Source organism: Phacochoerus africanus, chromosome 14, assembly GCF_016906955.1.
Source record: "Phacochoerus africanus isolate WHEZ1 chromosome 14, ROS_Pafr_v1, whole genome shotgun sequence".
NCBI classification, from domain to species: domain Eukaryota; kingdom Metazoa; phylum Chordata; class Mammalia; order Artiodactyla; family Suidae; genus Phacochoerus; species Phacochoerus africanus.
The window spans coordinates 4,649,091-4,675,456 of record NC_062557.1 but is presented as its reverse complement, the minus strand read 5'-3'; the positions used below and the strand labels follow the sequence as shown (position 1 = coordinate 4,675,456).

The 26,366-nt window shown below is 57.6% G+C and overlaps 1 protein-coding gene across 1 annotated transcript in view; it reads left to right on the top strand.

Moving 5' to 3' along the window:
* Positions 1–1,480: 1,480 nt before the first annotated feature.
* Positions 1,481–26,366, top strand: part of MGAT5B (alpha-1,6-mannosylglycoprotein 6-beta-N-acetylglucosaminyltransferase B) — a 72,040-nt gene continuing 47,154 nt past the window's right edge. Inside the window, 3 exon segments of the mRNA XM_047758742.1 lie at positions 1,481–1,843; positions 5,674–5,786; positions 14,701–14,848. Coding sequence (XP_047614698.1) covers positions 1,776–1,843; positions 5,674–5,786; positions 14,701–14,848 — 329 coding nt within the window. The 5' untranslated portion in view covers positions 1,481–1,775.

Here is a 26,366-nt window from a genome sequence, read left to right as displayed (position 1 = left end):
CAGAATAAAGGTTTTCTCCTGGAGTTCCCGCTGTGGCTCAGTGGGTTGAGAACCTCACCTCATATCCATGAGGATGTGAGTTCGATCCCTGGGCTTACTTGAGGGGTCAAGGACCTGGCGTTGCCGAGAGCTGCAGAGTAGGGTGGAGATGTGGCTCGGATCTGGTGTTGCTGTGGCAGTGGTGTAGGCTGGCAGCTGTAGCTCTGATGTGACCTCTAGCCTGGGAACTTCCATATGCTGCAGGTGCAGCCCTAAAAAGACAAAAAAGAGGTTTTCTCCTCTGGAACGTTCTTGTGTCATCCATATCACTTCACACATGGCCAGAGGCCTGGAGCTCTTCCCAGCTGGGCCTCCCATGTCTGTGCCTGGCCAGGCGTGTCCAGTAAGGGCTCTTCCTGCCTGAGCTGCCCGCTCACATCCAGGCCTGGCTCTGGGAGCTGCTCACAGGGACCTCCGCACCCTCCCCTGCAATAGTAGACACCTCTCCAGAGTCAAGAAGCGGATGGGGGCTGGGGTTGGGGAGGAGGGGGGGTGCATTCTTTACAGAGTTGGAAGGGGCCCAAGTGAACCTGGGGCCACTCTCATTTCATAGCAGAGAAACCAGGGCCAGGGAGTCCCCCTGACTTGTACGTGTTCCTGGCTGGTTCATAGAGGGTCTGAGATGAGACCCCTCAGAGCGCGCTCCTGCTTCTCGGCTGCTTCTCGGTGGACAAGCCTGTGTCTGTCACAGGCCAACTTTGAACTCAGTAAGCGAAGGGGAGCAGCTGCAGTTTCTGTCCAGAGAGAGCCAGCGGATGGGCGAGGGCTGCAAAGCGACATCACTGTGGGTGCGAAAGGGGCCGGTACAGAAGCCCACTGCGGCAGCAGAGGCAGCGGTAGTGGCCAGAGGGAGGGCCCTGGCCCCGGGCAGAAGCGGGAGTCTCCTCCCAGCGCCGACCTCCTTTGTGCTCGGCAGGAGCCCGAGCCGCCCGAGGCCCACAGAGCTGGTGGCACCCGGATGCTTCGGAAAGCGGCGCCCGAGAAGTTGGAAGGTTGGAGGGAGACGCAGGGCCCCCGCCCCTCGGTCCCCGGAGCCCCGCCCCGGGCCGGGAGAGCGCACTGCTGGGACGTGGCCACGAGGTGGCGCCAGCGCGCCGAGGAAGCGCCGCGGCCGCTCCTCGGCCGCCCCAGCCGCTGCTCCGCCGCCTCCTCCGAGGAAACAATGCGGCGCCTCCGGGCGTAACGCGGTGCGGGCCGGACGCCGGACACCTGGGCGCGGGCAGCCGAGCGAGCGGGCGGCAGGGCGGGCGCCGGGCTCTCTCGCCCGGAGTCATGGGCGCGGCGTGGCGCGGGGTGGAGGATCGGCGTGGCCCGGAGGCGCGGGGGGCCGGGGCGCGGGCCCGGGGCCGCCTCTAGCCGGCACCGAGGGCGCGGGCCCGGGGATGAGGGCGCCCGCGGCGGGGAGCCCGTCTGCGCGCCGCGGCGCCGTCCCGCCCAGCGAGCGAGCCCGAGCAGGCAGACGCGCGGCCGGCGGTCTGGGGGCGCGCCGTCTCCCGGCCCCCAAGATGTGAAGCGGGGAGGGCGGAGACGCAGAGACGGCCCGGCAGGGCGCCCTCGCTGCCCTCCGGCAGCCGCGCCGCTCCCCTTCCCCTGCCCGCCGAGGCCGCGCCGACCCCGACCTCGCTCCGATCCGGCTCCGGCCCGCAGCGGGTTCGCGGCCCGGACGCGGCGGGAGCAGGGCCCGGGACGGTGCGTCTGGCCTCGCCCGCGGCTCCTCGCCCAGACAAGTTTGAACAATGATCACAGTCAACCCCGATGGGAAGATAATGGTCAGAAGATGCCTGGTCACCCTGAGACCTTTTCGGTAAAGTTCTCTCCCGGTTGGCGCCGGGAGGTCTTTTTCTCCGAAGGGGCGCGGGTAGGGGCGAGTGCGGTCAGTCCCGGCCGGGGTGCCTGTCCCGGGAGCAGAGGGGGCGGTTCGTGCCTGAGCCCTTGGCGGCGGCCAGCGGGGCAGGGGAAGGGATGGAGCTGGGGCTCCGGGTCGCCTGGGGAGGGTGTGTGATCCCGGGACGTGGACCGAGTTTGGTCTAGGTTGGAGAAGACTCGGGGTGCGAAGGTGGGAATGGGGGCAGACAGCAGCCGCGTTGTGGTCCTGGGACCGGGAAGTCGCAGCAGCAGCCAGGGCGCCCCTTCCCTGCCCCTCGGGGTCCTTCGCCCCTCACCCCACCCGCCGATGGCCCCACTCCCGCGGCAAAGTTAGCCTCAGCGCGGGGCGGCACCCCACCCGGCGGGCGCGTGGAGCCCCGAGTCGGCCCGCCCACCCCCTGCCTGTGCCTTGACCTCTACCCCAGCCTCCTGCCGGCACCCTTCTCTCTTGGCGGGGTGCGGGCCTATCGCCAAAGGGAGGGCCCCCGAAATTGGGGCAGGGGCCCTCTCTGCTGGGAATTCGATCTGCTCTCGCGGGCCTCGGAGAGGCTGGGGCAGGGGCGGCGCTGTGGGTGCAAGGGCGGAGAGAGCAGCGGAGGCAGGAGGGGCGCGAAGACAGACCCTCACCCCCACCCCCACCCCAACCCCAACCCCAGCTGTCAAGGCCGGCAGGGCTGTGGCCTCTTGGGGATGGCTGGGCTCTGCTGGTCCCACCCCCGGGCAGCTCTCACTCCTCCCCAACACTGTCATAGCCCGGCCTGTAGCTGGGGTTGGGGAGGGGGCGCTAAGGGAGGGGTGCCCAGCAGGGTGGGATTGCCTCCTCGCCCAGGGGCTGGTCAGCCGAGAGGGAGTAGCCAGCCAGAGAAGGTGGGGGGGGGGGACTCACTCTGGACCTGGCCACAGGTGGGGTCCCAGCGCTATAGTTGAAGAGACAGCCTCTAGGATGGCAGGGGTTGTGCTCGACCACCACTGTCTGGAGGATGGGGGGGGACAGAAGGGCTAGGGTTCCCCCAGGGTAGAGCCTTGGGCAGGTGACTGGGTGTCAGGACAACCTCCCCCCCCCCCACAACATTCCCCTGGAAAGCAGGTTGGAAGCTATTGTCTCTGGAAAGGGCCTTGTTCCTCCTGGGAAATCCTGAAATTCCTGGCCCACCCAGACGGGCGAGAGGGTCCTCGGCCAGTGTCTCTTACCCAGTGTTGACCCCTCCCTTAAGGCCATGGGAAGCTCAGACGCTGACCCCAGCTCGGCTGGGCATTTCGCTGCACGATTGGAGGTGGTGGCTGAGAGCCAGGACCATGGACAGCGCCAGGTCCATAGCAGGTCCTCCCTCTGGATCCTGCGGGGGAGGGGTGGGGGGGCTCTTTAAGGCTCTTGCCTGAAGGCAGAATTCAGAGGTGGGGTTGCATAGGCTCCCCTCCCTGACAGGTTATGTAATTTCCCCTCAGGCCATCCCTGGGCCGCCCAGAGACCACAGCCAGCAGTGAGGTCGCCAAGTCCCCTTCCGATGGGGGTCCGTAGAGCCTGCAGCTTTATCTCTCTACTTGTCAATCCTCAAGGGCAAACTAGGAGCCCTTTCCTTGCTGGCTTTCCCAGAGCCTCTGGCTGGGCCGTATTCCTTGGTTGCTTCTCGAATGTTGTCTGAGTGGATACATGGTTGGACGAAACCATTTTAACTTGAAGCTACGATAAATGGCCCCGGGATTGGGGGTCTGGCAGAGAGGCAGATGAGGTATTTGGGGGCTTCAGGTCCTGGGCTGAAGGCCTAGGTTCCTTTCTCGCAGGAGGTCTTTGGACGCTGGCTGCCCAGGTCCCCGGTTCTGAATACAGAGCTGGGGAAGGGAAGCAAGGGTGGGGACAAGACGTTCGAAGCGCTCCATCCTTGTCCCCAGGCTGGGAGGACAAACTGCTGCTTCCTCCCAAGATCTTCCTGGGGGAGGGACCACGCTCCTGCTCCACTGTCCCTCTGGCTGCTGGCCTGAGGCCAGCTTGACTTCGTCTCGGGGATCCAGGGAGGGGTCCTGGGAGCTGAGGGAGCAGTGTTCCCCTGTGGCATCTTGCCTGTCGTCTCCTGGGGGAAGCTTCCAGGGCCATCTCTGCTTTGGGGTTCTGCCCCCTTCGCTCTGCCATACCCTCTAACAGCTGCCTTTAAACACAGAGTGGGGATTTGGCTGTGCTTTTATTTTCTTCCGCAATTATGTGTTTTCTTTAATGGACCAAATTTTAATTAAATACGGCTCTGCCAGTTTCAAATAATGAAGATTAAAATGCATAAAGCAAGTCTTGCGTAGAGATACAAACACATATGGGGTTAGTGGATGGAGGTGGGTGGGTGGGGGGCGGGAGGGCTGAGGTCTCTGGCATGGCTGGTGGGGCTCCCCCTGGTGCATCTGGCTACACAGGAGATGAGAGTCCTCGCCCAGACCTGGGAGCGGGGGGTGGCTCCCCTTTCCGCCCTGCCAGCTCATCAAGTCCTCTGATAGAGTCAAGGTCCCAGCCTCCACCTCTGGCTACCCCAAGGCTGTGCTGGCTCAGAATCGAGAATGAAAGAGGCAGGGCCCCAGGGCCAGACTTGGGGGTGGCTTCCCTGCTGGCCCCCTGAGGCCACCTTAAGTGCCTGGCACTTGGCAAGTCATCAAACCCTAGGGGGTGAAGGAATAAGCAGTCATGCTTTGGCCACCTCCCCTGACCCCATGACAGCACACACCCATGTGACACCTCGTGTGTAGGCTCACTCTGACCTGTTCATGGTGCAGTCCTTCGTGTGCCTGCCTGAAGAGGTGCGTTAGGTACAGAGGTGTCCACATGGCCCTGCCCCCCCCCCCAGGTCTTACTATCTGGTAGTGACAGTGGCACTCCCCCACCCCCACCCTGAACATGACAAGGATATGTTTCAGCAAACTCGGGCACTGGTTGTAGCAGCAGGGCCTGTGTATTCAAGGGCTGCAGGGCCCGGGTGATTGATGGGATCCAGGTGGGTTTCATCTGGACCAATTCCTTGCCCTCTGGCTGGCATTGGGTCCCGCCGTTTCCATCTATACCAGTGGATCTCACACCTGAGCACGTATCAGGTTTACCTGGAGAGCTTGTTAAAACACACTGCTTGGAGATCCTGTCTTGGTGCAGCGGAAACGAATCCGACTAGGAACCATGATGTTGTCGGTTTGATCCCTGGCTTCGCTCAGTGGGTTAAGGATCCGGCATTGCTGTGAGCTGTGGCGTAGGTCGCAGACGCGGCTTGGATCCTGCGTTGTTGTGGCTGTGGTGTAGTCTGGTGGCTACAGCTCTGATTTGATCCCTAGCCTGGGAACCTCCATATGCTGCAGGTGTGGCCCTAAAAAGAAAACAAAAAACAAAAAACAAAAAGAACAAAAAACTCACACTGCTTGCCCCACTCCCAGAGTGTGTGATTCTGTAAGCCTGGGACTGGGGCCTAAGAATTAGCATTTTTAATAGTTCCAAGGTGATGCTGATGCTGCTGGTCTGGGGACCACGCTCTGAGGACTCTGCTGTCAGTCTGTCTGAAGGCCAGAGCTTGCCCGGCCTTATACCCACGTGTGCATCATTGTCTTGCATGGTTTCGCATGTGGCTCATGGCCCCTTTCTTGCAGCTCTCTTTGTCCAGTGGTGATGGGAGAGTTCCTGGTCCAGGGGCTCAGCCTGGATCTTGTCTCCATCCACCCCTCCATCCCTGCCTCACTCATCCGTAGGGAGCCCTTGCAGGTTAGGGATGCTGACCTATTCCTGACTCCCCCTGTTGCTCTCCGCAGGCTTTTTGTCCTGGGCATCGGCTTCTTCTCCCTCTGCTTCCTGATGACGTCTCTGGGAGGCCAGTTCTCAGCCCGGCGCCCTGGGGACTCCCCCTTTACCATTCGCACTGAAGGTAATTTGGCGGGAAAGGGGGGGTGGGAAAGGGGTGCAGGAGTTGGGGGTCAGAGGAGAGGGAAGGCTTTGAGCCCAACCCTGCGAGAGGCTTTCTGGCGTCCGTGCCAGGCCGCCTCACTGGTGGATGTGTGGATGGAGGGGGCCTTACACACTGCTTTGGCTTTTGTCTTGGCTGTGGTCCTCAGGCTTCTTCTGACCTAGATTCTTAGGCCAGGAAGGTCCTGGGATCCGGGTCTCCTAGGCATCAGAAGAGGCTGCCTATGTGCTTCTCTGGTGGGGAGGTTTGTGCGCCTCCGAATTTCTTTTTGAGACACATACATTCTGCAGCTTCAGCCCAGGCTGTAGCCGCAGCACTGGGGAGGAGACAGACCAGGCCGTGGGCTCACGTGTCTTATCTCCAGGCTCTCTGCTCTTTCATCCTGGCCCACACGACGCTTAGGAGGCCGTGGAGTGGAGGTTCAGGGCTGTGGGGACCAGACAGACCTAATTTGTATCCTGGTGCATTATCTACCTGCTGTGTGCCACTGGTCAAGTCCCTAACTCACCTGGAGAGATAGGAAGTAGTGACCGTTTCAGGGCTGGATGACTGAGCTCCCATGGCCTGGGGCGGGGATGGGGCGATGGCCCGGGAGACCCCCTCCCGGATGTGGGTCCTGCCCCCTCTGCCTCCCCAAGGGAGGATGGAGAACAGTACAGAGAGTCCTGCTCAGTGTGTCGCAGGCCAGGGAGTCTCCTGGTAACCATGGCGAGGAAGGAACACAGTGGGAGACTGGGGCAGAGGGGCTTTCTGGGACAGCGCAGTTTCAGGGGCAGCTCGGGAGAGGTGTCTGCTTGAAGTCCACATCTCAAACTCCCAGGGCTCCTCTGTCTGGCCCCCCTTTTCCCAACGATGGATTAAAGCCTTAGTAGGATGGGCTGTCGTTGAGGGTGCTGCTCTGAGGGGCACTTACGCTGCCATCTGGTGTCTCCTCATTAGATTCATGCCTTTGGTTTAACACGCACTCCTTTAAACTTGCAAAAGCGCCCAGCAGGAATTTCACATGGATTAGTCATTCGAGCCTGCATGTAAATGAATTTATCCCATCCTTGACTCACAGAGGTTCTCTCTGAGTCTCCGATTCCTCTGCTAAGTGGGGATAAGGAGACCCCCTTCCCCAGGACTGTCACGAGGAGGCGGGAAGATAACACACGAAGGGTCTCAAGCAGCATCTGGCCAACAGCGCGAGCTCTGCGAATATTCCTGGATGTGCTGAGTCTGAGAGGGGGGCACTGCCCCCCGGGATGTTTAGAGGCCTGCACCAGGATCTCTAGCCGGCGAATCCTGGGGGTTGCAGTGGAGGAGCGAATGGGGAAGTTGTGCCCTTGAGGGGGCAGCTTCAGGAGGGATGGGGGAGGTGGAGTGCGGGGGATGGGTGCAGGGCGATGCCACCCCTGGAAGCGGGGGCGTGTCCATCCGGGTGGACTGCTGCAGGGGGCTTGAGCAAGCTGGACCTCCAGAAACGTCAGGGCTCCAGAAGCTGGGAATCAAGGGCTGGGGGAGAAGGGGGTGTGTGGATGGACTCTGGTTTTGTCTAGATATCTTCCTGTGCAGGTGGGGGCCCCGTCCTGGTAGGGCTGAGCCCAGTGCCCTGAGAGGACCAGGGGCTTCCGTGCTCTGTGCGGTCTCTTTTGCCTGGCAGAGGGAGACGGGGTCCAACTCCAGCCTAGATCTTGTGTCTAAGGGGTGGCAGAGCCATAGAGGGAAGAGGACTTGCCCAGGGCCCTGAGGTTAGACTAGAGACGCGTGTGTTTGTGTGTGTGCGCGCGCTCGCGCATGCACGCGCATCCGCTCGCCCAGCAGCCCCGACTGAGAGAGACACCGCCTGCTCCATCCCCAAAGTGCCTCTAGGCCTCCGTCCACTCATCGCTTCCCCAAGCAGCCTGATTTCCAAGAACAGAGGAGCGTTGCCTGGTTTTCGGACTTTATCGAAGCAGGCTCACAGGGCGGGTGTTCTGCGTGTGCCTTTTTTCTCTCGATCTTCTGTTTGTGAGATTCATCCGCCTCAGGGTGTGTGGGTGCAGACGGGCACTGCTGGGCAGTGTCCATTGTGTGAACACGTCGCAGTATATTTATCCCTCCATCCTGGGCGGACATTCGGCTGTTTCTGGTTTGGGGCTTTTGTGAATTGTGCTGGATACACGTAGGCATTTCTCCGCGCGCACCTGGAGATGGCGTTGCCAGGTCTCCGGTGTGCTGTGATATCAGCTCTCAGAGCAAGTGTGTCCAGGTCTTTTCACATCTGCCAGACCTCTGGGCTGGAAGCTGAGGCCCTGGAATATGGAAGTAAAGCCCTTGGAAGTTCCCGTTGTGGCTCAAGGGGTTAAGAACCCCGTGCAGTGTCCCTGAGGATGTGGGTTGGATCGATTCCTGGCCTTGTTCAGTGGGTTACGGATCCAGCGTTGGCACAGCTTCGGCATAGGCTGCAGATGTGGCTCGGATCCAGTGTTGCTGTGGCTGTGGTATGGGCCTGCAGCTGCAGCTCTGATTTGACCCCTAGCCTGGGAACCTCCATATGCTGCAGATGCGGCTGTAAAAAGAAATGCAAAGAAAAGAAAAAGCCGGGTGGAGGAGCTGGACAGGGAGGGAGGCCTCTGAGAACCCCAGGGAACTGACCCCAGTTTGGTTCACATTGGGTCTCACTGTCCCCCCCCCATTTCTTTTTTTTCCCTTCATTTAACGTTTTTTTTAAATTGAATTATATTTGATTTGCAGTATTGTCGTAATTTCTGCTGTAGAGCAAAATGATTCAATTATACATATACACATATCCATTCTTTTCTGGATTTTTTCCCCCCGAGTAGGTTGTCATGGAGCACTGAGTAGTGTTCCCTGTGCTATACAGCAGGTCCCAGCACTCCCCACCTCAAATTTTTTCATGCCCTTGGACTAAGTTGATTTGCTTAGACCCAAAGCAGGGGCTTGGAAGAGCCACTGTGGGTTTAAAATCCTGATCCTTCAAGAAATACCCCTCAAATGACACCCCCACCCCAGGCCTGGGGCAGCCCTGCAGAAGCCAGCATTTCTACCTAGGATGGGGCTGGAAGTGGGGTGCAGTTGTGAGGGGGTCTGGGCAGGAACACTGAATGCCAAGCACTAGTCCCCGAGGGGAGCTCCCACTGGGGAGGATGCTGAAGGTCATGGTGGGGGTTGGGTTGGTTTTTTTGGGGGAGGACTCCTTGCAGCCCCAAGGCAGAGCTAGGAGAAGGAAACCCACTAAGAATTAGGGGGGAACATTAGAAAAAAAATTGAGAATGAAAAGTCTTTCATTGACCAATAAAACCATCTGAACACAAATGGGGAAATAACCTCTCCTCGCTTGTCAAGCCTGGGAGGGGAGTGGGGTCCCCCGTGGACGTGGCTGGGGTGGGGGGGCAGGGAGAAGGGTCTTCTCTAGAAGGAGGAGAACCTTCCACAGCCTCTTACGGATGGTGGGCCCCCTGGGGAGGTTCTGAGTTTCGTGATGAAGTTCTCTGGTTTGGGGATGCAAATGCGGCAGGTGTCTCATTCTCTCTTCTGCACACTCGTCTTGGGAGTCAGGGCGGAGGGGGCGGAGGGGGCGGAGGGCAGAGTCCTGACCAAGAAGCGAAGCCAGGAGGACTGTAGTCTAGGTCATTCCCTGGTGCTGCTGTTGGGCCCGGCTCAGGCCTGGAGGGAGGATTTTTGGGGGGCGGGCTCCCTGCCCAGGCCTCCGTCCCCACCCTGTCTGGCCTCCCTGCCTCCTGCCTCCGCCCCCCTCTCCTGTCCTAAGAGGGACTTGCTTCCCTCCTAGCGCTGGGGGTCTTCAAGTCGTGTCTGAGGCCTCCTTTCCAACGTTGCCACAGATTCTGGGGCGCCTGTGCGGCTGATTCCGGCTCTGTCTTGCCTTAAAGACCGAGGCCAGCCTTGAAGAGGTCGGAGGCTGTCTCTGGGGAGAGGCCTGCAGGCTGGAGGTCCTCGTTTGGGCCGCATGAGTTGGCCCTGAGGTTCCCCCGTGACCTCTCAGCCCCCCACCAGGATGGAACCTGGGGAACATCAGAGAAATACCTCCTTCCTCTGTGTTTGCCTCCGAGGGGGCTCTTCTTCTCAGAGGCTGGTGAGGGATGAGTGGGCCAGTGCCTGCCCTTGTCACCCATGCTGCCCAGTGCGCAGAGCTGCCTCGGGCTCGGGAGGATTCCGGGGTGGCCATGTGCAGAGAGACAGGTGCGCTCATTTCCAGCTGCACAGACGTGATCCCGCGAGTGCCACAAAGTCTGTTCTCTCTGCCAAGGTCACGGCTCCTTCAGGCTCCTGGAAGCAATGGGAGAGGGTGGGGGTGGGGACACGGGGTGGGGACAGGGGGTGGTGGGGGGAGGGGGACAAGGGCGGACAGTGGAGGGAAACAGCGCACTGGGGAGGGGGTGGGGCCAGGTGGTGAAGAAATGCCCATCGCCCACGACGACGCCAGGGCCCTGGTGCATCCTCATTCACATGGAAATGGAGGGGACTGGGCTGCCTCCTGACATGTGTCCTTGGGGCCTCACATTAAATACATCTCAATTTAGCCAAGCAGAGAGCAGCCATGAGGTGACTTGGGGCAAGCCGGCGTCGGGAGCCTGCTGTGCTGATGGTCCCACTGGCGGTGGCCTCCAGGCAGCGCCTCAGGTGGGAGGGTCTGCCTGCGACAGGACAGGCCGTGCATGGGCTGCTCCCCCGCACCCTCTTGTCCAGGGCAGAAAATGTGCTTAGTGCCCTGGGCTCCTCGGGAGGTGATGGGGGTGCGGGTGTCTCCTGAGGTCCTGCACCATCTGACTCGGTGACATGGTGGGAGCCGCCCCTGAGCCCCAGGTGCTGGGGGGTGTCTCGTGGCCTTCCTCCAGTCTGATGGAGGGGGACTTAGACCCACTGAGAGGGGTCTGTCTCCGTAGCCCCAGGCTGTAAGCCCCTGGTCTTCTGGGGTCACTCTTTCTGTTGACATTATTTTTGCGGTTTTTTTTTTTTTGTCTTTTTAGGGCCATACCTGCAGCATATGGAGGTTCCCAGGCTAGGGGTCCAATCGGAGCTGCAGCTGCCGGCCTACACCACAGCCATAGCAATGCGGGATCCAAGCTGCATTTGTGACCTGCACCACAGCTCACGGCCACGTGGGATCCTTAACCCACTGAACAAGGCCTGGGATCGAACCTGCGTTCTCATGGATGCTCGTTGGGTTCGTTACCACTGAGCTGTGATGGGAACTCCATTTTTTTGGTTGCCTCTTGACATTTTTTTTGGACCATACCCTCGGCATGTGGAAGTTCCCAGGCCAGGAATTGAACCTGCGCCACGGCAGTGATCCGAGTCATTGCAATGACAGTGCCAGATCCTTAACCTGCTGCACCACAAAGGACCTCTGGTGACATTTTTAAAGAATTGGCTTAACCCGTCGGAAGGGCCGTCCAGACCCCAGCCATCTCCAGGTGCCCTGGGGGCCTGTGTTTCCCGGGTCACGCCTTGTCCCATCTCCTGTTTCTGTTGAACTGTCCTGCTCTGGGCTCCCCCTCCTGCCTCCTCTGTGTCAGCCCCCCAGGCCCCCTGCCCCGGGGCGGGGGCTCCGCTCAGCACAGCAAGCAGATGGCACGTCCCTCTCACACCCCTGCCTTTCAGAGCCCTCCAAAGGTCATCCCCCATGGCTGCAGCGGTGCTTCCCTGACTCTGCCTGGCTGTCCCCTGCCTGGCCGTCCTGCCCTGTTCCCGGGGCCTTGTCCTCTCTGTCACCCCCCAGGCTGAGCTGGGAAAGTCCAGCTTCCCTACGTTAATATGCACAGTCATTTAGCGCGCTCTGTCTCGAGGCTCGGGCTCCGAGCATCTAGACCTGGCTCAGGCCCATCCAGGGATTTAGCCTGGTCTCTGTGGTTACTGGCTCCACCAGTTATTTTGCAGCCTGTGAAATGGGACTAGGGGTGTGTGTGTGGCGGGGGGCTTTGGCAGTGAGGTCCCGGGAAGAGTGTGGGCAGTGAGCTCGGAGGGGTGAAGGAGGCTTGGGACGAGCCCGAGCAGTGTGACAGGGCAGGTGCCAGGCCTGTGGCATTGTGGGGAACGCAGCGTCAGCCCCGGGGGCGGGGGGACAGTGCCGCGTCTCAGCATCGCTGGCGCACAGTGTGGTCCAGTCGGGCCTGGGTGCACGGCTGGGGGCTTCGGTTAACAGGCTCTGGCAGGGGAGTCTAGCCGTGGTCTCACTCTCCTTTCTCCTCTTTTGCTTCGTCTCCTCCCATGCCCACAGCATGTGAAGGTTCCCAGGCCAGGGCTCAAACCGAGGCGCTGGATCCTTAGCCCACTGCACCCCCAGGGAACTCCTCACTCTGTTTCATTCATCTCACTCCTTTGGGGAAGGGGCCACCCTGAGTTAGCAGCAACCCCAGGACATCCATCAGGTGACCTGCAACACTGGGGGTGGGGGGGTCCCTCTGGAGCTGTGCAAAGCGGCGGCCAGGTCAAAGCATCTGATGTGTGCCCATTTTTCCAGCAGAACTGATGGGAACGCCCCCCTTGTTTTATTCTGTGCTCCGAGCCCTGGTTGAAAGCCAGGTGTTGTGCTTGGATGATGGGCTTGGGTAGGGGTCTCAAGGTGAGAGTGATTTTGAGTCCACGGTTGCCCCCAACTCTGTGGAGCTGAAAGAGGGAGGGAACCCCAGATATCTTGCTTGATTGACTCGCTGGGGCTGCGAGCGAGTGGGAGGGGCCGAGTGGCAGGAGCGATCTCAGTTTGCTTCATTTCACACTATGGTGAAATTTCCTGCTTCCAACTGAAAAATCCGCCAGTTTCTGGGAGGGGAAAGTGGGAGGGCCAAGAGCCCTTCCAGCTCCTCGGAGGGGAGGGGCTGGCATCAGTGTTTCCTTCCTTCTTTCTGATGCCCATTTTCTCCAACCCCGCGTCTCTCCTCTTCCTCCGCTCTCCCTGCCCTTGCACCACCCCCCCCCCCCCGGGGGGGCATTCTTGCCCCACTTTTCCTCCCTGGCTCCCAGGAGCCTGCAGCCCCTCCCTGCTCTGGATTTGCCCCCTGACCCAGAGTGAGCCCCACTCCCAGCCCCCAACTCTCTCTGACCTCGGGCTGCTTCGACTGGCAGGGGACCCCAGCCAGGAGATGACTTGGTGTGACAAAGTGGCGGCAGCCACTGAAACAGGCCTGGAGCCAGGGGATCTGGGGGACGAGCAGAGCAGAAATGTCACAGGCGGTTGTGTTCACGTGCAGCCTCGGTGAGCCCCCCTCCTTGGCTGAGCCCCAAGCACAGGGCAGAGGAGACCAGCCCCCTCATTCCCTCTGCCCCCCGTTTCTCCCCCTGCGTCTCTCTCTCTGGTTCCGAATGGCCTGCTGTCTTCTTTCCCTGCCCCTCCTGGCACCTTGACATTGGGCTGCGGTCAGGGCCTGATTATTGCCTTGAGTTGGGGCCACTGAAGCTGAGAGTGTTCCCATGATCCCCTTTGGTACAGGGGTTGGTGGCAGAGGCAGGTGAGAGCCCAGGTGTTCGCCTCCAGCCCCTCTGACCGCCCCCCCCCCGGGCCCCCGACCTTTCTCCCCTGAGAAGCGGGTTCTGTTGGCGCTCACACCCTCAGCTCTCACGATTCCCGCTCACATGCCAGAGCCGGCTCTGGCGCGCCACGGCAGGAGGAAAGTGCCAGAACCTGGCCATCCCTCAAGCAGTGGCTGGTGCCCCCTCGCCCCCCAGGGGCAGAACCCTGAGGCCGGTTCTACACCTGCTGGTTTCCCCAGGTCAATGGCGCCCCCTCTCTGGTTCTTTCCCCTTCCCCGTGTCACCCCGCACTCCCCAGCCCGGCTTCCTTTCGCCTCCCAAATAACCGCTTGCCCTCAAACCCTTACCTTGGGATCTGCTTCTGGGGAACCCCACCTAAGACGCCCCCTGCCCCCTGGCAGCCTGGGGTCCCCACAGACTCAGCTCATTTGTTAAGAGTGACTCAGAGCCTGGTCCCCTGGGGTTTGCAGGAAGCCGGGCTGGGGATTGCAGTGCCTGGAACCCAGTACCTCTGGATGGTTTGGAGGGACTGCTTGAAACCATCACAAGATTTAATTAAACAGGAAGACAGGGCTGCTCTCCCACACTGGCACCTGCACTGCGAATGATTAGAAAGGAGTCATGGAAGCCTCAGGCTGGTTAATGGGACCTTGGTTGAAGCGCCTCATTTTCATTTAATTCTATTCTTCACAAGGTCTCCCGGCCCCTCAGCCCTGGAGGTGATCTTCAGGAGCCCAAACACCGGCTTGAGAGTCAGGACAAAGTCACAGGGGTTTTCTAGAGTGGGGTCTGGGGCTGTCAGGGGGGAAGGCGTGCAGCCGGGGCTCTGAACCCCTTGCACCTGGGCTCGGAGCCTCTCCTGTCCAAGCCACGTGGGGAGCAAGCAGAGGGCAGGGTCTGGGCCCCTGCCCCAGGGCTTTGACTCAGCAGGTCTAGACTGGCGCCGGGAATCCAGACTTGAACAGCCTGGCCAGGAGGTTCAGCTGTGAGTGGATGGCTGACCAGACTTTGAGGACCCCTGCTCCACAAGTTCTGTCTGGAGCTTGGTGTTGGGGGTCGGGGAGGTTCCTGTCCCACTAGTGGGCCTTCCCTGCCGTCTCGCAGACCTGGAATTATGTCTGAAGCCTGATTTTGCAGGTGACAAGACCCGAGGCCCAGAGAGGTTCAAAGATTATCCCAAGGTCACACAGCGGGAAGGGAGCAGGGTTGGCCCGGGGCTCTCTGGATTCCTGTCCTGCAGGGGTGAGGGGTGGGGCTGGCTCCCCTCCTGACCCCTCCTCTTCCTGGGAAGATGGGCGTGGGGCTGAGGTCTGAGCCTCTCAGGCTCAGAGAACCAGGCCGTGGGTCTCAGGTGGCCTCCGGGCTGTTTGGGCTGCTTCTGACTGCACCCACGTTCTGCCTGCAGTGTTGGGGGGGCCGGAGTCCCGGGGTGTCCTCCGCAAGATGAGTGACCTGCTGGAGCTGATGGTGAAGCGCATGGACACGCTGGCCAGGCTGGAGAACAGCAGCGAGCTGCAACGGGCTGCTGGGGACGGGCGCTTCGCCGTGGACAGGTGAGGGGGACCCGGGAGAGAGCGGGGCTCCTGGAGTCGGGGAGGAGGGGTACCCCGCCCTGTGCTGGGCCGGAGGGGCGGCCTCAAAGTGCACTTTATCCACACATGTGCACAGTCGATGCGTAGTGTGTGGTTTTTACACATCGTCCCTAAGTGGCTCCCCATTGCACCTGCCTTTCTCACGCGCTGTGATGCTGTTGAGTGCCATCTGTGCTGATGGGCACCTGTTGAGATGCACATGGACGTGATGGCCGCAGGGGTGGTCTGTCCTCCTGCCACAGGGACCTGGGTCATCTCGGCAGGCACTTTCTGCTTTATTCATTCTAAATAGTCCACTACCGGGGCCAGAATGTGCAGAGTTCTCCAAGAGTTGGCTCTGCGTGCCTCTGGATGTCCCCAGGAACCCAGGTGGTGGGTCTCAGCTGTGGGGCTCTCCTGGCCCCCAGGAAGTGAGGGAGTGGGCATGAAGTTGGGCCTGTCCCAGCTGGGAGTCCTGGCCCCCAGTCTGGGCTGTGGAGGGAGGCGGCTCGGACCCCAACCACCCCAGGGAGACAAGCGGCCCTCACCCTTTTAGATATTGGCGTTTGCGGTGAGATGGAGTTGCTCCGTGTGTTCGAACTGCTGAAAAATTAGTGTGAAACCCACACTCTTACCCAATCTGGGAAAAGCTCTCACTGGGCCAGCGTGATTTGCTGAAAGCGTGCCACTGCCAAAAACTATGTTTGAAATCCACACTTTTGGACAACTTGCGGAAGAGCAGACCTTAGCCAGCGTGTGTGATGTGAAGCCAGAGCTCAGGTGTTTCTGAAGTTGGGTGTTGAGCAAACCAAAGAGAGGGTCAGTGCTGCGTCCTGGGCATTGAGGGGCCCTGGCCGGCCTGAGGAAGGGGCCTATGTTTGAGGGGCCCCACGAGGTGGGATGTGAAGCACAGCGCCCCCCCCCTCCTTGGTCTGGTGGGGGAATCCTTTGCCCCTCAGGCTGCCTGTGCTGGACTGCCAGCCACGAGTCCCACGTCCAACAGGCCTTCGGGTGGAATGTTCTGGATGCCCAGTTGGGTCAGCCGATGTCGGCATCCCTATCTACCGAAAGCTCACCTTACTGCGTTCCCTCTGTGGTCTCGTCGGTGCCATAACCACCTTACGGGAGGTTAATCCCCGTTGCTTAGAGGAGGAAACCGAGGCCCAGAGATGTTCAGGAACTTGCTCAAAGTTGCACAGCTGTCAGCTAGGTCCAGAGCCCCCCTTCTCACCACTGTGCTCTTGACAGCCAGTCATTAAATACATGGCTACATGGAAGTTCATTTTTGTCCTTTTTTTTTTTTTTTTTTTAGGGCCGCACCCACAGCTTATGGTGGTTCCCAGGCTAGGGGTCCAATCGGCGCTGTAGCCGCCGGCCTACACCACAGCCCCAGCAATGCCAAATCCGAGCCATGTTTGCAACCTACACCACAGCTCACGGCAACGCCGGATCCTTCACCCACTGATCGAGGCCAGGGATCGAACTTGCATCCTCATGGATACAAGCCAGGTTCATTTCAGCTGAGCCAAGACGGGAACTCCATTTTTTTGTAAATCCCTTTTCAAGACTTTTCATATCAATTAATTCACAACTTGGGGAAAAAATCCTTTAGTATCTACCTTTCCAAAACAAAAAATCAGAGCCAAGACTGATTGTTTGCTCTGAATTTTTGTTTTGGAGAATGTAGGCACTAATTTTAATTTGAACTCCTGGAGCCTGAAGTTAAATGCAGCAGTGGCCGTGGGAGGGCCACCACTGTGCCTGGGTCCTGGGGGAGCTCTTTCTTGTGGGACGTTGGGGCCCCTGGGTGGGCCGCAAGGCTGTGTGGTGGGGCCCCGGTTACGTGTTCTCATACCCTCCAGGGACTAAGCATCTGAGAGAAGGAGCGAAAGATCTATCTGCTCAAGAAATCTGTCTTGGCAGCTACAGGCGCCGGGGATGCAGTGATGAGTCTTGACCTCATTCCCTGGGGGAAGGCAGACAGTGACTGAGAAAAAGAAAGAAATGCAATACTGGCAGATACTGGCTCTGAAGGATGAGGGAGCGGGTGTTGGGGAAGGGGCAGTTCAAACAGGGTGGTCCAGCAAGCCCTTCCGAGGGGGTGATGTGTGAGCTGCATTCTAAATGGCAGGGAGGAGCCAGCCACGTGAGGAGCTGGGAGGAGAGAATTGGAGGGAGGGAGAGCAGCAGGTGCAAAGGCCCTGGGGTGGGAGTGAGCTGGGAGTGTTGGGGAAAAGGAACCAATGTGAAGGCCAGCCAGGCAGAGCCCAGTGGGGACCGGGAGAGGTCAGCAGGCAGGTGGCGAGGGGCTTTGTCTGCTATGGTAAGTGGAGTTGGAACATATGGTGGTCGCTGTGGGAAGTCTCTGGCTTAGCAGAGGAGGTGGAGGGGGCAAGAGGGGAACCCAGAGGGGCAGAGACAGGGAGATGGAGGCACGGCTGCTGGGCTCCCCTGGACTCCCCCCGAGGCCATTTCTACCCCTTGGGCACGGGTCTTCCTCTCCTTGCTGCTGTATTCCCTCTGCTGTATTCAGCCCCTTGCCCCGCCCCCACCCCTTCCACTTTCCCGGCTGCCCCCAGCTATGTGCCCACCAGTCTGGGCCACAGATCCAGCCTCTGTCCGCAGGGCTGTTTCCCTGGGTGAGGACAGAGGCCAAGCAGTGGGCAGCAGAGCTGTGGGCAGCAGGTGAGCCTCAGCTCCCGACCAGCCTTCTCAGGCTGGGAATTCTCCTGCTGGCACATGCAGTGTCTCTCTGCCTCCTCCTGGCCCTGGCCTTCCCTCCCTCGCCTGCTCTGCCCTTCATCTCCTCTGGAGGAGAGAGGGGAGCGTGCACCACCTCCCAGCTCCATCCCAGGAAATAGCAACAATCCATCATGACCAGCGGAGCCCATCAAACCCCACAGGCAGAGCCATAAATTTCAGGGACACTGTTGCTTCTGGTTTTGGGGAGAGAAACGGTGGGTGTGTCCAGGGCACGCTGAGGCCTTGCGATCGCTTCCCTCCTGCACAAACACCGCAGCCCCCTCCCCACCCTCTCCCCACTAAGGTTGTCCAGCCTGGAGCTGGCAGCCCAGGATCCTGCAGGCACTGCCATGTTTCCAGCATATTCTTGCTTCCCTGCCCTTGGTTTTCTCACTTTGAAATGATCTGTGGCTTAAAAAGAGCAACCTCCACTGCCTTCCTTCTGACCTTCCAGAAGCTTCTGGGCTGTCTCCTACGCATGGCTGGTATGTCCGCAGGGAAAGCAAATGTGCCTTTTTTTTTTTAGTCTAGGAAAACATAATTAGGGATTATTTCCAGATTTGTTGCACACGGCGTCATATTATCTATCCTAAAACCAAAGAGTGGGGATCTCCTAAGGCTTCTGTGCAGTAGCAAAGCCAGCCGGAATTGGAGCCCGTCTGCATTCGAGCCAATCTGTATTCACTGAGTGCTTATCGTGTGCGGAGTCTGGGCTCTGTCAGGAGTGGGTGGGGAAGACCCAGGAGACAGGTCAGAGCTCTGTCCTCAAAGAATGTCCCACCCTCTTAGGGAAAAGAACCAACACCCTATTCCTGTGCAGAAGAGACAGCAGAAAGGAAGGCACATCAGAATCCTTGTCTGAGGGCAAAGGTTTTTTCCAACTTTTTTAAGCTTTATTTAAAAACTCAAAAATGCTTCCAGGAGTCCCCGCTGTGGTTCAGCAGGTTAAGAACCCGACTAGTATCCATGAGGACTCAGGTTCGATCCCTGGTCTTGCTCAGTGGGTTAAGGATCCAGCATTGCAGCAAGCTACAGCATAGGTTGCAGATGCGGCTCGGATCCCGAGTTGCTGTGGCTCTGGCGTAGGCCGGTAGCTGCAGCTCCAATTGGACCCCTAGCCTGGGAACTTCCACATGCCATGGGTGCAGCCCTAAAAAGCAAAAAACAAAACAAAACCAAAACGTTTGTAAAGGCGTTCCCTGGTGGCTCAGCAGGTTAAGGATCCGGCGTTGTCACTCCTGTGCTTTGGGTCACTGCTGTGGCACAGATTTGATCCCTGGCCTGGGAACTTCTGCATGCCATGGGCACAGCCAAAAAAAAAAAAAAAAAAAAGCCTCCCTGTGCTGGTGGAGTCATGCTGGGAGAGCAGTCCTCCCTGGGGTCTCTTTGTGAACTTGGGGAGCAGGGCAGGAGATACGCCACCTGTTCAGATGACTTTGAGCTCAATTTAAAAAGAACTGCCCACTTCTGTCAGGCCCTGTGCTGGGCTCAGCCCCTGGATTTACCCTTCTTACTTTTTCTTTTTTCTTTTTTATGGCACACCTGTGGCATATGGAAATTCTCAAGCTAGGAGCCAAATTGGAGCTGTGGCTGCAGGCGTACGCCATAGCTTGGGGCAACACCGGATCCCTAACCCCCTGAGCGAGGCCAGTGATCGAACCTACATCCTCACAGACACTATGTCAGGTTCTCAACCTGCTGAGCCACAACCGGAGCTCCTGTCCCTTCCTAACAGGGCAGATCTGGGCATTGTCGGGCTCCTGGGCTGGGGATGGGCTGGACTGGTGGGGTGGGGTTGGCAGCTGCATAAATTCAATGCAGGTGAATTCAAATTCAATATCAAGTGTGACATCCATGTGACAGGGTTCAACATCCCCAACAAAGACAGAGCTTCTCAACATCCAATGATATGCCGTCTGCAAGACAGGCCTAAAACCAAACAACTCAGAAATGAAAAGAAACATATCTAGAACACAGCAACGGGGAAGAAAGTTTGAATGACAATATTTATACCAAACAAAGCAGAATTTGAGGCAGAAGAACATTTAACAGAACAAAGAATTCAACCTCACGAATAATAAAAATCCCACCCTCAAGAAACAGTTTAACCTAACAGACTGGCAAATATGACTTCATTGCTAAGTCTCTGATTATTGAGGGCACAGGCAAATGCACACAGTACTTTTAAGATACTTAAAAGACAGCAGGACAGGCCTTCTCATTCTGGCTCAGCAGGTTAAAAACCCGACACAGTCTCTGTGAGGATGTGGTTTGATCCTTGGCCTCGCTCCATGGGTTAAGGATCAGGCATTGCCACGAGCTGCAGTGTAGGTCACAGACACGGCTAGGATCTGGCATTGCTGTGGCTGTGGTGTAAGCCGGCAGCCGCAGGTCCGATTCTCGACCCCTAGCCTGGGAACCTCCATATACCGCAGGCATGGTAGTTAAAAAAAAAAAAAAAAAGGCAATAGGATAATAGGAAGAGAGTCAATACAGTATGGACATGCATGAGGGAATAAAGTGTGACACTCTCTCTCCATATATATATATATATATATAAAACTACAACTATATAACCATATATATATTTGGCCATGCCTGCTTCATGCGGAAGTTCCCAGACCAGGGATCAAATCTGCACCATAGCAGTGACAATGCAGATCTTTAACCCACTGAATCTCCAGGGAACTCCTAAAAATGTATTTAACACCCCCCCCCTTATTTTTTGTCTTTTCTAGGGCTGAACCCATGGCATATGGAGGTTCCCAGGCTAGGGGTCCAATTGGAGCTGCAGCTGCTGGCCTACACCACAACCACAGCAACACGGGATCTGAGGCTCGTCTGCAACCTACACTGCAGCTCACGGCAACGCCAGATCCTTCACCCACTGATCGAGGCCAGGGATCGAACCAGCAACCTCATGCATGGTTCCTAGTCGGATTCATTAACCACTGAGCCACGACAGGAACTCCTAAAAAACCTTTAATGAATGACAGGGCATTCATCATGCAGTCTCAGTGAAAGAGGCAAGATACAAGACGTACACAGCAGAATCTCAAATAAAATAAACCTATGAGATGTGAAAAAAGAAATTCTCCAGGAGAAGCCTGGGCCCTGGGGTGGGGGTGGGGCTTTGCCGCTCTCACGGGGCACCAGGCCCTTCCCCAAGTGACAAAACCACAGGTGGTCCAACTCCAGCTCTGTCCCTGTCAATGGTGGGGCCACCTCTACTTTGCTGCTGTGAATATGTGTGTGTGTGTGTGTGTGTTTCGTGGTGCAGGAGGGAGGAGCCCACTCTGCTCCCACTGGGGAGGGGCAGCCAGGTCCCTGGGCATCTGTTGGGAGCATCAGGGCCTCTGGGTGAGACGGGGGAGGGGCTGAAGCAGAGGAGCAGAGCAGTGGAAATGCAGGGAAGGCTGGGCATGGGGGTGGGGGTCTCCTGTGGCCCGCGTGGTGTGTGTGAGAGCTGAACGGACAGACAGACAGATGGACCGACCTAGAGGGAACACACCTCCTGTCTGCGGCGCTCGTGTTTCTGGCGTGGTGTTTGCGTCTTGGTACATCTGTCTGTGGGGCCCCTCTGAGCGGGAGTCTCTGTGTTTTAAAAGGAAAGCGATCCATTTCATGATAAAATAACAACTCCCAGCAAGCACGCTGGCCAGCTGCGCAGAAATCAATACCTCATTAATTGAATGCAACCCTCATAAATCACGGGAGGAACTCAACATTAAACCTCCTTCCCCAGGCTTCCTGGCGAGCTCCCTCTGGGGGCAAGGGGAGTGAGGACTGGAATCGGTGATGGGCTCATGGGGCTGGGAGAAGAAGCCTCGAGGTGGCCTTTCGGGGACCTGGCCTGATGGGAGGTGATGCCTGGAGCCAGTGTCCCTGGGGAGGGGGCAGCCTCTAGCTGTCAACTGGAGCCAGAGTTCGCTGTTTGGCCCTGGCTGCTGGCCACTGGCCCCCGCCCCTGGGGGTGGATGGAGCAGAAGAAGATCCTGGGGCCAGTGTGTGGCCTGTGGTCTTGGTTGCTGCTTCAGGAGGCCTTGGCCAAAGCTCAGAGGCTGGCTGGCTCCAGGAAGCCGCTTGTGCCTGAGCGGGAGGGACTGGTGGCTCGTCTGAGTGTGAACGATGCTCAGACAGGGCTTCGAGGATTTAGAGACCTATGAATACTTAGAATACCCCAGGGTGGGTCTTTGGGGGTGAGGAGTGGGGTGGGCAGGTGACCAGGGGTCTGGCTTGGCCCTCTTTTATTTAGCAAGTTAGAAGGGATCAGTTGCGGGGAATGCCTGGTACTTTGTGTGTGTGCAGAAAATGCCCACAGGCCCAGGGCTCAGCCTTCAAGCTTAGTATTTACTGACTGTGCAAATGTGGCGGGAAGGAGCAGGCTGGCACAGGACACCGTGTCTGTGTCTCTGCTCCGTCCCCAGTCTGCAGTGCAACCTTGGGAAATCATTTTATCCTCTCCGGGCCAGGTTCAGAGCTGACTAAAGCAGCAGTAGTAATAATTAATGATGATAATAATAAGAGCGGCCACCCCCTAGTGGGTACATATTATGAACTTGACCTTGGCCAGTGGCCCAATGAGAGAGCAGCCTCTTCTGGCCCGTGATTGACAGATCTGAGGGATCTGGGCTCAGACAGGAAAAGCACTGCCCGAGTCTTCTAGTCTGGCTTGTCTACACTGCCTGGTGGTGCTGAGAGCCCGACGGCCAGGTGACTGCCATGCTTGTGGCGGGGGGTGGGGGTTGGGGGGGATCTTTACCCAGCTGGAAGGGGTAGTGGGACCCTTCAGGCTGGCTTGATAGTACAGAATGTCCCCGGCTTTTCTGTCCCTGCCTGGCACTTACAGATTACGTGTTGGGGCCGGAGAACCTCATTCCTCTTACTGGGGTGCCTGTGGGACCCCTCCCAGCCTGGCTTCCTCTGCTCTAAGAGTAGGAGCTCCTGCTGAGGCAGGTTTGGCCCAGGCACTTACAGAGTCCTGCACCTGGAGGACAGCACCAGGCTGATGCGGTCACATTTGGGGAGGGGGACAGGGTTTAACCTATAGCAAAATTATGACCACATTGGCATAAAGATATATTAACATTGCCTGTTAAAGCATCTTCTTTGACCTGCAACGTTTTTTTCCTGATGTTTGAGGAATTGAAACAGTGGGCCCTGGCATAGCATCTCCTGGGGCCTGATGGAAAAGCCAGCCCTGCCGCCACCCCGACCCCACCGTGACAACACCGTCAGCTCAGGCAGCTGCGCCCCGTCTCCCCCGTCAATGCCCCCTTTTCTTTTCCCCCGGAAGCATTTCCCAGGTCATAGATTTGCTGCTGTTTGAAGTCACACGACATCTACTGTTATTGTCATTTTGAAAAAAGCTTCCCAGGGAGAGAAGCCTAATCATATATTATTTGAAAATAGAAAGTGCTGTGCAAATGCTAAGTCCAGTATAATAATAGCAATGCAAGTAATTCTGCTTTGAACACGTTGAACTTGTTAAACCAGACAGATGCCATCTGTACTATTTTAAAGCCCGGGCTGGTGATATGTTTTATGCAAAAAAAAAAAAAATGCTTATCATATGAAAATTGCTGACCCTTTCAAAAGTAAAGTGCTTTGCTCTGGAGTTAGACTTAGGAGGCTTCCTCTTGGGGATGGAGTGACCACTGAAGGTAGGTGGCAAAAGCATCTCAAGCATGTATTGAACGCCTAATATATATGGATCACTTGACAGCCTAATCCTTATCATTAATCACTCCGCAAGGTCGTTGAGGTTATTCAGATTTGACATGAGCTGACTGACCCCAGGGTTCAGAGAGGTTAGGTAACTTGCCCGAGGTCACACAGCTCTCCAGTGGAGTCAGGATTTGAATCCAGGACCTCTGACTCCAAGATCCATTCTCATTCCAATAACACGGAAAGTCATGGACCTAGGCGTATGCGGGTCTTGGTTCTTCATCTCCCATGAAAATAGCAGCAGAATGAAGGTGAGCCTTCTGCAAGAGGAGGACGGGTTAGAGAGAAGACGTTCCTGACAGCAGGAAGGCAGGAGAACCTGGGCTTTCTTTTTGTAATGGATGAAAAACCATTTGCCCTCAATTCTGCAGGTGGTGCTTGTATTAGGCTCCTACGGCTGCTGTAAAATATAACCACAAACCAGGTGCCTTAAAACAACAGGAATTTATCTTCTCTCGATTCTGGAGGCTGGAGGGCCTCAATCCAGGTATCCGTAAGTCCTCCTTCCTTCTGGAGACTCTAGGGGACGAGCCTTCCCTGCGTTTCCCAGGGTCTGGTGGCTTCAGGTGCCCCTGGCTTGCGGGCACGCCGCTCCAGTCCCTGCCTCCATCGTCACATGGTCTTCTAAGGACACGGGCAACTGAACCCAGGGCCACCCTCCTTCTGTATGAGCTCATCCTGATGTCATCTGCAGTGACCCTATTTCCAAATAAGGTCCCATGCTGAGCTTCCAGGTAGATGTGAATTTTGGGGGGACACTGTCCAGCCTGACACAGTGATGGAGCCCTGGGCATGTGGCCTGTGCTGGGCAGGGCCAGGCTGTACCACCGAGAGCACATCCCTGTCCTTGGGGACTCCGGACTCCTGTGGGTCTGCCTCTTGCAACCACACCACAGGCGTGGGGGGGCTCAGAGGGGTGACCCGATGCCCCCAGGATGGATAGAGTAGAGCCTGGAAGGAGAGGTGCCTTCAGGAAGGCGTGAAGTGAGGTGAGATCCCTTCCAAGTCTCCAGGGACCCGGCTGGACCTCTGGCTGGTCCCTGACAGGGGTTGCTTGAAGTCGAGGGGTACCCAGTCCTTCTCAGCCTGGAAGCACCTCCCGTGGGCCCCGGCCGCCCCGGCTCTGGGCCAGCGCTGACTCAGCGACCAATCAGGTCCAGCCTTCCGCACTGTGGCTGCCTCAATCATCACCTAAATACGCCTTCCAGGGAGTTCCCGTGTGGCTCAGTGTGTTAATGATCCAGCACTGTCACTGCAGTGGCTCAGGTCGCTGCTCTGGCGTGGGTTAGCTCCCTGGCCCAGGAACTTCTGCAGGCGGGGCGTGTGGCCAGTTGGTCATCAGTCGTTCCCCCTGGGGAGAGCAGGGGCCATCCAGTGCCTGTAGGTCATGGGGAAAGCGGTTCCATGGCCCTCACTCGGAACTTCTTAGAGTCCAGTGGATGCCAAGGTTGTCTCGTTCCCTCTCTGCTCTAACCCATGAGCCGTCGCCCCCAAAAGGGTGGAAATCGGTTCGTATAATTTTAGCCGCTACAGTGGTTGTGGCCCTCCGTCGGCTGTAAACAGGTGAGCTGAATATCCATGGTGTTGACTTTGGGGGGAGGGAGGGGCGAGGAGGGGAAGCAGTGTCTAAAAAGGCTCCTACAAGGGGTGATGGTGAGAGAAGGTTGGGAAACACGATCTGGCCCAAATCGCTTTTGCTGCAGCCTCAGCTCCCCCACAGTCACGATCGCCAACCCCGTGTGCCCGCCACGCAGGTGCTGCCGTTCTGAGCGCCTTGCGTCTCGTTTCATCCTCACTCTGCTATGAGGGAGGTGCTGTTTTTTTTTTTGTCCTTGTTGTCTTTTTAGGGCCGAAGCCACGGCATATGGAGGTTCCCAGGCTAGGAGTGGAATTGGAGCTGTAGCCACCGGCCTACACCACAGCTCACAGCAACGCTGGATCCTTAACCCGCTGAGCAAGGCCAGGGATCGAACCTGCAACCTCATGGTTCCTAGTCGGGTTTGTTAACCACTGACCCACGATGGGAATGCCGAGGGAGGTGCTATCATCTCCTCCATTTTAAGAGATGAGAACTGGAGGCACAGAGAGGCCACGTGCCTTGCCCAGGTCACACAGCTCATAAGAGGCAGGGCTTTGGCTCATCTCCTCATACGTTACCGCGGGTTGGAGACAAGCTGACCATTCTCTTTCCAACAGCATTCCTTGACTATCTAAAGACCTAGGAGACAGCTGATGCTCCTTCCTGCTTGGGGACTTTCTGGGCACAAGCATCGGCTTCTATGTATGTGCTCATTTTTATTCGTAATTTTAGAGAAGGTGGTTGAGGGTTGAACTGTGTCCTCCAGAGGGATGTGTTGACCTTCTAACCCCCTGTGTCTGTGACCATGACCTTATTTGGAAATAGAGTTTCGGCAGATGTAATCAAATTAAGATGAGGTCACTGATCGGGGTGGGTGTCCTATAAGAGGAGGAAATTTGGGAGTTCCCTGGTGGCTCATCTGGTTAAAGATCTGGAATTGTCATTGCTGTGGCATGGGTTCATTCCCTGCCTGGGAACGTCCATGTGCCATGGGCATGGCCAGGAAAAAAAAAAAAAAGGGTGACGTAGGAGGAATGGTAGGAGTGGTGAACCTACCAGCCCAGGAAGGCTAAGGATGGCTGTTCCCCCCCCCCAGAAGCTGTGACAGGTGCTCCCTTGGAGCCTCCAGGAGGAACCAAGCCTGCTGACACCTTGATTTCAAACTCCTGGTATCCAGAAGCGTGAGAGACTAAGCTTGTGTTGTTTTAAGCCACCCAGTCTGTGGTCCTCAGTTACAGCAGCGGCAGGAAGTGAATAAAAGGCAAAGCTAGAGAGTTTCCGTCGTGGCTCAGTGGAAACGAATCTGACTCATATCCACGAGGATGTGGGTTTGATCCCTGGTCTTGCTCAGTGGGTTAAAGATCTGGCATTGCTGCGAGATGTGTAATTTGCGGACACAGCTCGGATCCCGTGTGGCTGAGGCTGTGGCTGTGGGCCGGCAGCTGTGGCTCT